This window comes from Nanorana parkeri, unplaced genomic scaffold (genome assembly GCF_000935625.1).
Source record: "Nanorana parkeri isolate BGI_ZX_2015 unplaced genomic scaffold, ASM93562v1 scaffold879, whole genome shotgun sequence".
Classification (NCBI taxonomy): Eukaryota; Metazoa; Chordata; class Amphibia; order Anura; family Dicroglossidae; genus Nanorana; species Nanorana parkeri.
The window spans coordinates 327841-342123 of record NW_017307147.1 but is presented as its reverse complement, the minus strand read 5'-3'; the positions used below and the strand labels follow the sequence as shown (position 1 = coordinate 342123).

Here is a 14283-nt window from a genome sequence, read left to right as displayed (position 1 = left end):
GAATACTATTGATTGAAATTGAAATGTTAACACAGCCAAGACAAGGGGACATAGACGCCTTCCTCCCACATACTGTATCATGAGACAAAGTAAATGATATGAACCGTTTTGGTTAAAATCAAGGCAAAATTCAGTTCTTAGACACAGAGCTGAATAGTTTTTTGTTTTTTATTTTTCAGACTTTCAGAAGTTCTTCTTCCTCTTCCAAAAAAAAAAAATACAAGGCGTTGACCTCCATCCTGTCAGGAAAAAAAAAGATCTTAGATGACGCAACTTTTCAAGAGATATCTGTATTTGTTTTTTTTTTTATCTCTCCATTTTTTAAAATGTTTTTATTTCCCTCAAAAGTACCTGTTGACGTTATATTTTTGACTCTCCTCACTAGGATCCGCCACTGGAGGGAAAATAAAAACAAAAAGACAGTCGAGTTCACTGTGATCACACGATAGCAAAATACCATCTGCTCGTTTCCGAAACGTGTGAAGGCCAAATAAAAAAAAGCAAAGTAAAATAAAAACAACCCAAAAAAAAAAAATTGCAACGTTTAGAGGTTCAACCTTGTGACCGTTTTCGGGTCAAATGTCTTCTTAAAAAAAAAAATTAAAAAAAGGGTCATTTCAACACAGTTCGGGAAGGCGGCCACCACAGCAGCTGTCTTTGGCAAGAAGTCAATTTTTTTGTTTTCATTTATTGTCTTTGTCACCTTCTGCCCATTTCGCTCTGTCTCATAAAGTGGATGTTGTTTGCGCTGTCCGAGAGTTCGGGGTACTGCTCGACGGATATGACATAATAGCCGTCGTAGCCCTGCACCCGACCGGTGCTTAATAACTGCTGCTTTTCGCCCTCAGTCCACGCTCGCAGGCCTTCCTCCCCGTCGCGAAGTCTTTGTTGCTCTTTGAGCCAAGCTTGCGAAATGGCCCTTTGACGGGCCAGTTCCAACACGCGGACCTTCTCCTCGTCCAAGGAGGTCCCGTAGCGGGTGTTGATGCACAGGGTGCCGTATTGTAACTGTACGTCCGTGTAGCGTTTGGTCCTTGTTCCGAGAATTGTATTGATTTGCGACACGGTGACGTTGACCCCGTTTTCCAAGGTTCTCCTGCCGCCGTTGAGTCCCAATATGGACAGGTCGTTGTCGGAGGGGCCCTGCTTGACAAAGTAATGAGTGTCGACCTCGTCGATGGTGAAATGTAAATTCTCCAAATACTGGGCGTTGTTTAGGATGGCGGCGATCCGTCTCCCGTCTTCGTTGGCGATGATGATGATGTCGGTGGTGACGCGGCCATCTTTCATTGCAAACTTTACACCCTTGCCGAAGATGGAACCGAATGTGGCAAACTTCTTGTTCTCCTTCTCTTGGTGGCAGCCAGCGATGGGGGAGGTGTAGACGGGACCGAACCGCTCCAAAGTGACAAAGGCCTTCAGTTGCTTCTGGACCTCGCACTGCACGCCCAGGATTGACTGCGGGAAAAAAGAACAACCTGATTAGGAAACCCAAGTGAACCTTAGAAGAGATTCTAAGGAGCATACAATATCTATTTATCTCCATCAGTTTAATATAAAGTTCCTCTACTCTGGCCCTTGAGGGTTACCAATAACTGGAGGATGGGGTGCTTGTGGTGAACGCTTGTGGGGGTTGGTGTGGGGATGGATCTCAATGGCTTCCTGCGCAGCTCACTGACGTCCCTGGTTGCTAGGAACTAAGTGGGATGCTGGCCAGAGCGTCACTGGTTGCTTGGAGTTGGGCTGGGAGATGTGTATGGTCCCCACCCGGCTCTTGGCAACCTGAGAAGCTCTGGGCAGAAAAGGGACAACAGACAACTGCAAACATTGAGCCGCCATGCCGCTTTGCTTGCCGCCCCCCTACTTGACCCAAAGAGATGCCACCTGAGTCAACAGCCTCATGCTCCCTCATAGTGCTGGCTGTGTAGGTACCATCTTTTTCTGGTGACAGTATGCAGGGATTACTTCTACTTTAAACTCTCAAAGTGCCGTGAAAATATTTCCCCCGAGGAGATCAGATTAATCAGAAAGCAATCCTACACCGAATACCTGCAAATGTCAGGGACACCAGAATTTATCTTGAGAGCTCAACTATGGCATACAGGAGGGAGACTTTGAAATACGCCGGCACTGGGAAGTCGAAACGCCATCAGAAGCTTCAGGAAGAGGTGAGACGTGTTTTGAGATGCCTCGAAGTTAAGCTGCACCAGGGCCATAATGATTAAAAAAGAACTTCAGACTAATAGGAGAGCAGGATACTGGAGCTGTGCAGAGGATCTATAATTGTATACAATGTGGAATACAGCAGAAGGAGAGAAAGCTGTGAAGGCACCTGGAACACTTGTCAGATATAGGGAGCATGTAGATGACTCCCAGCACCTACTCTATAAATGAAATATCACTTTGGGTTGGCTTAATCCCTTTAAATGGTGATGCATCGGCTATGGATGGCTTCCTCAAAAGGAAAAAAAACAGGAAGCATTCCTTTCTCGGTGTTATAAAAGGAATAAAGCTACAATGTGTCCGTCTCATTGCTCCCTATGACATACTCTATAGAGGCCACTGTTTCTGTAAATTGCACTGATGAAGGTCAACAAGCCTGAAAAAGTTGGATTAAAAGGCTCTATATTTTTGGCTTTATTAGTTTTATGAGGATCTCCGTGTACAGTTGAGCACAAGGGTCTACAGCAGTGTTGGCCAACCTACGAGGTATGGAAGGCTCAAATGAGTCCCCTGACACCAGCAAGGGGCTGCATATTATATTCATTATATGAAGGGCTCCAAAAGATTGCCAGAGACTGGAAGCATACCACAGGATATCATCAGAGTCTTTGGATGGGCGACTGGTGTGGCTAGAGACTGGAGACATGTTGTATGAGTCTGGAGATATTACAGGAGCATGCTAGAGATCACTGTCATTACAGCCCCTTCATAAATCAATGTTCCTGCTACCTACTGCTAGAGGTCAAGGTCTGGACAAGGGGCACCGGTTATGCACCAGGTGGTATTGAAAAATGATTGACATAGTCCACCATTAAAAGTAGAAAAAAATTGGTGATGCCAGTGTTGGTAGTTCCTAGCAGTTATGCCTTGCCGCCCCCCCCTCCCCCCACTCCCACCTGAGGGTATGCCATGCAGTCACAGTATGTCCTCAGTCTTCAGGGTGGAATTATGCTGGGCACCATTCAAGCCAATAGACTGAGGACACCTAGTGGCAGAAAGGAAGTACTGCAGGGAGGAGGGGAGTATTACAGCCTAGGGCAGTGGTGGCGAACATTGGCCCTCCAGCTGTTTTGGAACTACAAGTCCCATGAGGCATTGCAAGGCTCTGACAGCCACAGACATAACTCCCAGAGGCAGATGCATGTTGGGATTTGTAGTTTTGGCACAGCTGAAGTGCCAAGGTTCGCCACCACTGGCCTAGGGGGTCTTTTTAGAAAAAGAAAAGTTACCCTGGAGTCGGGCTTCAAGGTGGCCTACTTTGCGGCTTCTCATGTAAACGTGCCGCGTGTTTATAAAACCTCCATGCTGCATTTTTCCTGTCACTGGCGAGGCAATTTTGCAATTTTCAGGATTTGTCTACTTTTGCTCTATTTTCAAGGACTAATGTGCTATTTGTCTCTCATGTTTCATGACGAAAACCATTTAAGTTGCATTAACATCAAAAACTTGGCGCCAGCCGTTATTTTCAGAGAGGATATTTTTTGAAACTAGTTTGAAGTCTAAATACTGTAACAAATGTTAAAATTGCTGCCAAAAATGACAAGTTGTCACAAAACGAGTTAAACTGAAAAAGTGCACGCTGAAATAAGCTTTCACACGGCCTATTAACCAATAACAGTCAGGTCACAGAAAGAAAATTCCAGAAATGTTCATTTAAAAAAAAAAAAAAAAAACAACTTTCAAACAGCTGCATTATTAAAAATCGACAACGATTAAAATGTAACAAGTTTACCAATAAAGACTTGGAGCTTCCTGTGATAAAGACCGGTCACTGCTGCTCTCTCAAGTTGTGCAGGGTGACTGGTCTTGTCTCCGCCCCCTGTTATAGTAAAGAACGGTCACTGCTGCTCTCTCCTTGTGCAGGGTGACTGGTCTTGTCTCTGCCCCCTCCTGTAATAAAGACCGGTCACTGCTGCTCTCTCTCCTTGTGCAGGGTGACTGGTCTTGTCTCCGCCCCCTCCTGTAATAAAGACCGGTCACTGCTTCTCTCTCTCTCCTTGTGCAGGGTGACTGGTCTTGTCTCCACCCCCTCCTGTAATAAAGAACGGTCACTGCTGCTCTCTTTCCTAGTGCAGGTGACTGGTCTTGTCTCCGCCCCCCTCCTGTAGTTCCCTGTAGTGGGTAGGGCCTGCTTCATCCCTCCCACAGCTCTGCTCCCTGCACAGGCTATGTGCAGCACAGTGATGATGTCACTGCTGCTTTCACAAGATAATATTTGGGCTTGAAAAGGCATTTGGTGCATACAATGTGGATTTATATCCTCTGAGGCTAAAAAGGAATGTATTAAATGAAAGTTTTTGGGCCTGGAGTTTAGCTTTGAAGTCCTGGTACCCAACCTGGGGCCCGAGGGTTACATGTGACACTTTGGGGTTTGCAATGTGGCTATTAGATCACAGCAGTCAATAGTGGGGACACTGACTTAGAAGGGGGCTGTATTAGTAGTGATTTCCATGAGTGCCATGTAAAATTCCCCAGTTTCTCTGGTAAGTCTTTAGTCTTCTGTAGCATTTCATATAGTGATCAGGTCTGCCCCTATAATGAGGTAGGCTAAGGCTATTGCCACAGGTGGCATCTCTTTGGGTCACTGGGGGGCAGTATGCCTTATGTCCTTCTTTTTGGCTAGGTGGTCCAAGTTGCTAAAGGTTTTAGCACCCTGGGATGCTCTGGCCGGCATTCCACCCTGGCAACCAGTGACATCAGTGAGCTGGTCCACCAGAATCCTTTTTAAAGAAAAAAGATTCTCCAGCACACCTCTGTCCCACATTTTAACCTAGGAGGGAATTACTCTCCTACTAAAGCCTTCTGAGATATGAACATCAGACACCCCAGGAGGTATATTAGCTTCTACACTGCTGATGGAGGAAGGTGGGCCTGGCGATGAATAAAAGGAAAAAAGATGGCGGTGTTGGATCAGGCATGTGGCAGTGGAGTGGTGGATTACCAGAGAATACAATGCTGGATTTGCCGGGCAGGTGAGTATGTTTATTCCAGCTAACCCAGCTAAAAATGTTTAAGGGGGAATTAAAATAAAAACACGGGATGGGGGGAGGTAGGTGAAGTTCCTCTTTAAGTTGACAATCACTGCCTTAGTCAAATGGGCCAATTTGCCCTAAAAGGGAAAACCCTTTCTGACCTCAAAAGGTCGATTCTTGATCAACATACTGGATATATTCTGAAAAACATCTAACCTTTCTTCTATTAAACATGACTGAGGAAGAATCCCTCTTCCCCTACAATACCTATGTGGATACGAAGGGTGGAGGAGATTAGGGTAATGGAAGACATGAGTCTGTCCTCTCAAGGCAGGCAGGAACGTTACTCTAGGACGTGATTTTACTGGCTGGAGTACATGGATTCCCCTGAGGGCCGAGCATACTCTGTACGATCTCTCTCCTTTAAATGGCTCACTAGGGAGCGCCCCGTGAGTGACCCTCTTGGCAAGCTCTACCACGTCCCAGTGACCTATACCTTCTCTTACACACTTGCTTGCTGGTACTGCCCTCCCTTCCTCTCGTTTGTATCCCTCCTCCTTCTTCCCTCTTCTGTCCTGATGTTGTTTGATGTCCTACCCCATTCCCTCAGTCCCCGGAAGCAGACAGGTGGACCCCTTGGTTTACCCACCTCTGCCTATCGAAACTATTGCTTATTACACACTAAGACATACAAGATATGCATTGCAATCACCCCAAACGCCCAGATGTTGCATACGATATTATGCTGTTCATGTTTGATCCTTGGCTAATTAAGCGACTGGGGCTAGAAGATATAGATATGCTTCTTACGTTTGTACCTGTACGACATCATTACTCGATTGTATATGTGTTATATGTTTACTGTAAAATGTTGGCTCAAAATAAAGAATTAAATGAAATGGGTATTGCCGGCCATCAAAAATAACTAACTGCATAGGACATCTAAGCCCGCAGACCAGCAGAACAGTGCCATGTTTGTGCCGGTCTCTGTGGGTGGGCCGGTCACAAGGGTACCCAAATACCGGGCCACTTCTGTTTTCCATCCATTGAAACTAGAGCCTTTAAAAGTGATTGATCTGTCCAGTTTTCAGCGCCAAACCTGTCAAAGCGGAGTGTGAAATTTTTCAAACAGATTGGAGGAGCCACTTTCAGAGTTTTGAAGAAAAGGATTTCTCTTTTTATGTTTTGTTTCTGCACAGAGAGGTCAAAGGTCAGGAATAGAGGGGGTACAGTAAAAAGTCTTTAAAGCAACCAACTTCCGCAGATTTTGTTCTAAAACCCTTCCTGGACTTTTTTATTTTTGTTTTAAACCGGCGAGCACATTAAAGTATGCTAAAAACCTGCAGCTCGGACGTGGCACACAGTGAAAAAAAATATTAATATTAATCTCGTTATAAGTAGCCGGACACTCGCCTTTTTAAAAAATGTAACGCAGAGTGGAAACGCCAGAGTAAAGTGCGGCTTGGAAATGAACCCTTACTACGTTTGTCGGGTTTTGACGCTGCCTTTGACTAATGGAAGCCTTTAGCCATACATAATTGATTGCATAACAAATTAAGAAGTCATTTAGCTGTTACCACTTAAAAGTGTAAAAATCCATTAGGAGTCGATACGGGCTCAGGGTGTGAATTCTCACAGAGGAAAGTGTTTTTAACTAGAGACCTCGGAGACCAATGTAATAGTACAGGATGGAAAGCGTATGTAGGGCAGTGGGGTCTCCTGTGTCACAGGCTTGCTCGATACCGGGGGCTGGAACTTTTAAAGTGGACCTAGCATCAGATATATTCGTTTATGGTGATTGCATGCATGTTAAATAATGTGTCAGTGCAACACTTCCAGGTATTTATTACCCATCACAGAGATCACAGTGCTCCCCCCAACAACGTGTTCATTAGTTTTTTTTCCCCAGACAGTGCCATCTTTATTCAGGCATTATCCAGGGCCAGTATCTACTTCCTGGACTGGGATGCTGGCTCAGAGATGACACAACACTCACTCTGATGGTTCTTATTCCCCTATGTAGATCTGTATTTATCACTAGAAAGATCACCAGCAGGAGGAAGGAGGTCCTGATTCCTCTATATAGATCGATCACTAGAGGGATCCCCAGCAGGAGGAAGGAGGTCCTGATCCCTCTATATAGATCTTTATTATCACCAGAGGGTCCCCAGCAGGAGGAAGGAGGTCCTGATTCCTCTATATAGATCTTTATTTATCACTAGAGGGATCTCCAGCAGGAGGAAGGAGGTCCCGATTCCTCTATATAGATCTTTATTATCACTAGAGGGATCCCCAGCAGGAGGAAGGAGGTCCTGATTCCTCTATATAGATCTTTATTATCACCAGAGGGTCCCCAGCAGGAGGAAGGAGGTCCTGATTCCTCTATATAGTCTTTATTTATCACTAGAGTGATAACCAGCAGGAGGAAGGAGGTCCTGATCCCTCTATATAGATCTTTATTATCACTAGAGGGATCCCCAGCAGGAGGAAGGAGGTCCTGATTCCTCTATATAGATCTTTATTATCACTAGAGGGATCACCAGCAGGAGGAAGGAGGTCCTGATTCCTCTATATAGATATTTAGTTATCACTAGAGGGGTCTCCAGCAGGAGGAAGGCGGTCCTGATTCCTCTATATAGATATTTAGTTATCACTAGAGGGGTCTCCAGCAGGAGAAAGGAGGGTCCTGATTTCCCTATACAGATCTTTAGTTAGATCTCATTTAGAATGCTGTGTCCAATTCTGGAGACCTCACTTACAAAAAGATATTGAAGGGTATGAATACGTTTCAGGGGGGCAGTATTTTCAATATGAAACTAAGACCAAGAAGATCAATAAGAACACGGGAACAGAACAAACTAGAAGCAGGAAAGTTCAAACTAACCTAAGAAAGCATTATTCTACAGAAGCAGTAGTTGATGCTGGGAACAGATGTCCAGCAGAGGTAGTGAGTCAGTCCACAGTGAATTTAAACATGCTTGGGACAAACTTAGATCTATACTCTGACACAAAGGTTAAAAGAAATACCCCCCAAAAAAATATCGGTCAGACTCAATGGACCCCATGTTTTTTTCTTGATCCCAGTCTTCTATGTTTCAAATCTACATAGATTAGGAGCAGGCTAGAACCTGTCTGTTACCATTAGGGAGAAGACAAAGCAGCCCACATTACCTTGCTGTTATCCCATTCCTGGGTCTTCATCTGAGTGTTCCTTAGTTCATAAGACGGTTCCATGGCATCGATCTCTGGTCTGGGGTAACCAGGAATGACATTGTGAAGCTGGAAGCCGAAGGTCAGGAGCCAGCTGTTCACATCTAGGTGCGAGAAGAAGACAACACTGAGCATCTGGTAGTTTGGGATCAGACTTACTGAATGCGAACATCAGGTAATCAGCACAAGTGAAAAACATCATGTTTAAAGTGAAGGCACGTTCCTTGAGGCTAAGGGTGCCCTTCCACTTCTCCCCTTCTTCCACTTGGGTAATGACTCGCCGCCCGGCTTCCTGATTGTCCGGGAAGCCGGCTCCATGCTGATTGGCTGGGAAGTTGGCTTCCCGGCCAATCAGCATCAAGCCGGCCAACCAGCATGGAGCCGGCTTCCCAGGCAATCAAGAAGCTGGGCGTTATATACACATAGAACAAAACATCTACATGCTTGGTTGGAGTCTCTCTCTGTGTGATCTATAAAGAAAAAGTCTCACCAGAAAATGGAGACTTGTTAAACCCCCCAATGGGACCCAGTGCACATCACACTTGGTCCTATTTATATCTGTGCAGGGGTTGCCGAGCAGCGTGATGGAAAACTCGCCAACTCCCTTCCCACCACCGCTACCCGACATCACTGGACAAAGAAGATGGCATTACAGACCAACTTCACAGATGAGAAGGGGAGTTACAGGCAGTACACACAAAGGTTGAACAACCCCTTCCTCCTCTGTAAGCTGCCAAATGGAACATTCTCTTTGCCTTCTCTGATCTCCTCTGCCGGCTTCTTTGAAGTAACAAGAGCCCGGATCTATTCAGGGGATACAGAGATGTAACTGTCAGCTTGTGTTGTTGTGAATGTTGGTGGCTGGAGAGGAGTCCTGTCAATCAAAAAACACAAGCCAGCTTCTACACTAATCTCTCTCTGACAAGTGTAGTAGGTGGCTTAGGGACGGGCAGAAATCCTTAATTTTTTTCTATATATAGAACACCAGAAAACAATACAGCCGCCTTTCTCCCCAATCTTCTTTTGCACATGCTTTTAGACACCTCACGAAGACATGTGCTGTATATAAATGAGTTTTATGGTAGCATCACTGACATCTTTAGATGTACAAACAGATTATTTTAACCACAAAGATGCTCTTTATTCTTTAAAACAAAGCAAATAAACAAAAACGTGTGCTCTAAAGATTTGCCATCAGGGCCGATTATTCGTTAGCATATTTAAATAATGACAGGGCCGTGGAATCAAGAGTAATTAATCGGCCTCGTCGGCTTGTATGAACGGCATCTGGACCGTACAAGGATGGTTAAACGTCTGCATGGTCTGCACTCGTGTCCTCGTTCTTCATCCATTATTTGAGTAATGATTCCTAGTATAATAATCAATCACGCTGTACTCTGCCTTTTAATAATGTCCTTGATGAAAAAAAACAGAGGTCGTGATCAAATGCCATGTTTAATTAACTGCCAGCTTGCTACTTGTACGAGTTACTCTTTAATGATGCTGCCGCAAGACGCCTTCATTAAGGGGCCGGCTGTGCGGGCTGGCGTCACTGAGCCAGGTCGAGGATAAGCTGTGTGTTAAAGAACCAGTAATCCTTCAAAGCAAGCTCCTGATACATAAAAGGGCTTCTAAGCTTATTGACAAACATCTATGGAAGAGCACTCGCACCTGTACAGAAAATGATTTTGTAACTTTAGGGGGCGGCCTGCTGTCCTTTATCGGCCATTTTAGGCTATAAAGGACCGATAAAGGACAGTAGGCCACCCCCTGAAGTTACACAATAATTTTCTTTACAGGTGTGAGTGTTCTTCTATAGATGTTGCATCTTTTTTCTTTACTTAAAAATACGTGCAAATTTAACAATTTTGGGGATTTTTCAGTTGTTTTACATACAAAATAAGACAAAAAAAAATTCAGCCAAAATAAATAAATTAATAAATGTAACTGAATTTTTTTAAGTGCATACAATTTTGTTATAGGAAATGTACAGTGTTCTGGCACGCTATTCTTATTCATATTCAGGGCTGAAAATTATATTTTGTGCATGATTTTTCCAACCATAAGGTCCCACCCTCCTCCTCGCCTGTCTGGATCACACAGAGCCATCTGGAGTTTTAATAAGAAAGAGTCTGAAGGTAAGCAGCTTCAGCTGTGTTCCCTGTATGACATATCAATAAAGCTCTATGGATCCAATGTCATGGGTTCAAAGTGAAAAAAAAAATGCTGATTTGTAAAGCAAATAAAAAAAATGTACATGGATATTTTTAAAAAAAGATTTAAAATGTCCTTTGTGAAACTTAAAACATACTGCATGTAATGCTATTCCCTTTATTCAACAAAAACCTAAATCACTTTGAATAAAGATCCTAAAGCTTTGTTCTACAGGAAGCATTAAATGCCCTTATACTGTATTTCTTCATAGAAGTCATGTATGACATTTTGTTCTTAGACAAACTCCTCTGTATAAATCTATCCCTCCATCCATCCCTCCATCGATCTCTCTTTCTCCCTCTCCCTTCCTCCCTCTCTCTTCCTCCCTCTCTCTTCCTCCCTCTCTCTTCCTCCCTATCTCTTCCTCCCTCTCACTCTCACACCCTCCATCTCTCTCTCCCTTTCTCCATCTATCTCTCCATCTATCTCTCCATCTCTCTATCTCACATGCATCTTCACAATACACCTTTACCTTCATAAGATAAAAGTGTTGCCTTTCCAAGCAACAAGTGAGCCACAATGGGTGATTAAGATTCTTTCCCTACCAGGTCAAGCCAGTAACATGGTACAGTTCTGAGAAACACATCAATTAGACCTTTGTCACCTCACACTTCTGAGTTATACACGATAAAGCCCGAGAATGACAGTAATTATAGACCATCACAACCAGCTGTGTCGTCAACACAATAATGGGCGTCATTGCCATAACGCACGCTAGACCAGTGATAAAAGAGATACACAATGGAAGGAGATTGGAGAAAAATGGCCACTTAAGTTTCACACAAGACTAATTTTGAGAAGAGTATTCAAGGGTTCAACATCTAACCCTATCCTTCAAGAAAGAACATGGGTTATGTTTTTACATTAGCCTTACCTGTCATATAGCACTTGGTGTCTTGTGGTCGGCTTACTGGGTTGTTGTTTTTGAACATATAAAGGTTGAAAGGCATGATGTTGGTGGTGCTCAGCTGCTTCCAGATGTCATGGTCAGGACTTGTCCATCGGCCAGCTAGCACGTCATACTCACGGCGACCCATATTGATAAGCTTAGTTTGAGGGTCGTAGAGGCCACCGTGGTAGCCTATAATGAGCTGAAAGTTAGGGTTGGAGTCATGGTAGATTTCACCATAGGCAGTATATAAAATCTGCTTGATCATAAGCCCGGAGCCGGTGAAAACTGCCATAGGCGTCCCAATGTTGTCGCAGGCAATGTAGAACTCATCCCCGCTGCTTAACTCCATGGCAAAGAGATGGCCCTGAAGGTCATAATATAGGGAGGCAATCTCAGAGCTTGAATGGTTGTAGAAGTGTGTGATCCTAGTGGGGTTTGCAAGGTCAGCATAAAAGAATTGTAAGTGGTGACCATTGTTGGTTTTTCTTGAAATTCTCCTTGCAAGGCCATCATATCTATACCGCACACTCCAACCGCTGGCTTTACTATAAGCTTTAACAAGAAGACCAGCAGAGTTGAACTCGAAAATATCACTTCCCCTTTGCTTAAGGAAGCCGTCCTCATCCATCCGATACTGAACATCACCCAATCTGGTTATTCGATCCCTCAGATCATATCGTAGCGGCATGAGGCGAATGTTGTTCCCCGGATTCAGCAAGTGCAAATTTCCATTCAAGTCATAGTTATACCTCCATTGCTGTTTGTCATTGACGAAAACGGTTTGCAGCTGCCCATCATTGTCATACTCGTAAGTGTAACGCGTGGAGTTGGCGTAGGGTCCAACTTTCAACTCCTTCTTCACCACCCGGCCCATGTTGTCATACTGCAGCAGCATCCAAAACATCATGGACCTGAAGATCTCATATTGTAATTCCCGCACTCGTCCATAGGTGTCGAACTGCTTAGTGTGCGTCATGACCGCTGTGGTTATGATCTGGTTGATGTTGTAGTAGATGACTCCGAATTTTCCAAATTGTTCAGTCTTGCCCGAGACGTCGTCATACCTGTACAGGTCGATCGGCAAAGGTGTCTCATTGATAACGGCCTGCATGCTGGTGACTCGAAAGCTATTGTCGTAATTGTAATCGAATCTGGCATTGACCATGCCTTCCTCTGTAAAACGGAATATTTGTCTATCGATCAGCGGTCCGATCTGCCGGTAACGGATGGTGCACGTGAAGCCATCGTTCTGCAAGTTGACCGTTTTTAGCATGCCGGCTGATTCGTCGTACGTGAAAGCGATTTTGGTGGTGTCATAGAGAATCTCAGCAAGTTTCGATAGTTTGCCGTATTTATATATGACGCGTCTCCCAGTTCCCATGTACAATGTTTGCAGGAGGTGCCCTTCTTCCGAAAAGTCTTGCAGTACGGAGGCATTGCCCTCTGGAGGCCGGTAGATGTTTCTGTAGTATCCAATGGATCGGATGGTTTCTAAGGTCTGTCTGGCCACATTGGGCATAGTAACGGAAGACAGGCGGTTGTTTTTATCAAACTCAAAGATGTACTGTCTCTGGCTGTGAAGGAGTAACACCATGGACTAAGGAAGAAGAAAACACAAAGTTTGATGAGATCTAGTGTACATTTGTTGCTTTCATCAATCAAACTGCAATTTTTCTAGACTTCATAAGTAAAAGGAGAGCTCAATTGTTTTTAGCAGATGTGTATTTAGTATTTTCTAGGCCCACATGCAGGATGAAGTCATCACATTGAGTCTGCAAACTTATATTTGTCTACATCTCAGGCTAGATGTTTTTGTGAGCTCATCATCACAAGGCTCTACAAGCACAGGAATCATGTGCGGAGCCCACGTGCTCTCTATCCTAGCAGTTAGAGTCCCACCTGTCCCTGCAAAACCAGGGTGACTGCAAACCCATCCTGTGGTAGTACCATAAGTGGTCCTGAGTTACATCAGGCTGTCGTGTGTGTTATTTATGTGCATGTGTTCCAGAATCCTGTTACAATCCTTACCAGGTATCCCTGTCAGCGTGGGTGTTTGAAATGACAGCGGATAGCGCCGCCAATACTGAAACTTGTTATAGATGTCACCAGCACACCATATTGAAGTGAAGAACACGTCTGTTTATTGACGCTTCATGTCAAAACAAATAACGTTTCGGGGCCACACAGGGTCCCCTTCATTAGGTTTGCAATGACCATTGACGCAATTTCAAGCCTGATGAAGGGGACCCTGTGTGACCTCGAAACGTTGCTATTTGTTTTGACATGAGGCGTCAATAAACAGACGTGTTCTTCACTTAAATAAGGTGTGCTGGTGACATCTATAACAAGTTTATTTATGTGCATGACTTGCATCAGGGATGTAGTCAAATATGCTATATGTAACTATGTAGCAAAGCCATGTTCATTGATCATTTGTATTATGAAAAGCCTAACTGTTTACTCTCAATTCACATACAACTGAGATTATTCTGCATTTCCAAAGGTGTCCCTCAACACATCTAAAATGGCAACCCTCATTGCTGGAAATATGGGATAAAGGTTATTATTGCAGAACACTGTGTGAATGTATTATCTCCCACCTTGACTACCTTTAGGCGATCCATAAAGACTCATCTCTTCAGGGAAGCCTATCCCACCTCAACCTAACCACTGAACTATCACGTCTCATACAATTCGTCCCCATACAGCTACCTCCTCATGTATCACTGGCCCCTCCCTTTTAGATTGTAAGCCCTCAGCGGAAGGGCCCTC

At 44.3% G+C, this 14283-nt stretch overlaps 1 protein-coding gene across 1 annotated transcript in view; it reads right to left on the bottom strand.

The window, feature by feature from the left end:
• Nucleotides 1-559: 559 nt before the first annotated feature.
• The window catches only part of TENM4 (teneurin transmembrane protein 4), a 237822-nt gene continuing 224098 nt past the window's right edge, over nucleotides 560-14283 (bottom strand). The window contains exons 27-29 of the mRNA XM_018565717.1: nucleotides 11494-13108; nucleotides 8367-8509; nucleotides 560-1458 (exon numbers count right to left, since the gene is read on the bottom strand). Coding sequence (XP_018421219.1) covers nucleotides 700-1458; nucleotides 8367-8509; nucleotides 11494-13108 — 2517 coding nt within the window. The 3' untranslated portion in view covers nucleotides 560-699. The remainder of the gene's footprint in view (nucleotides 1459-8366; nucleotides 8510-11493; nucleotides 13109-14283) is intronic.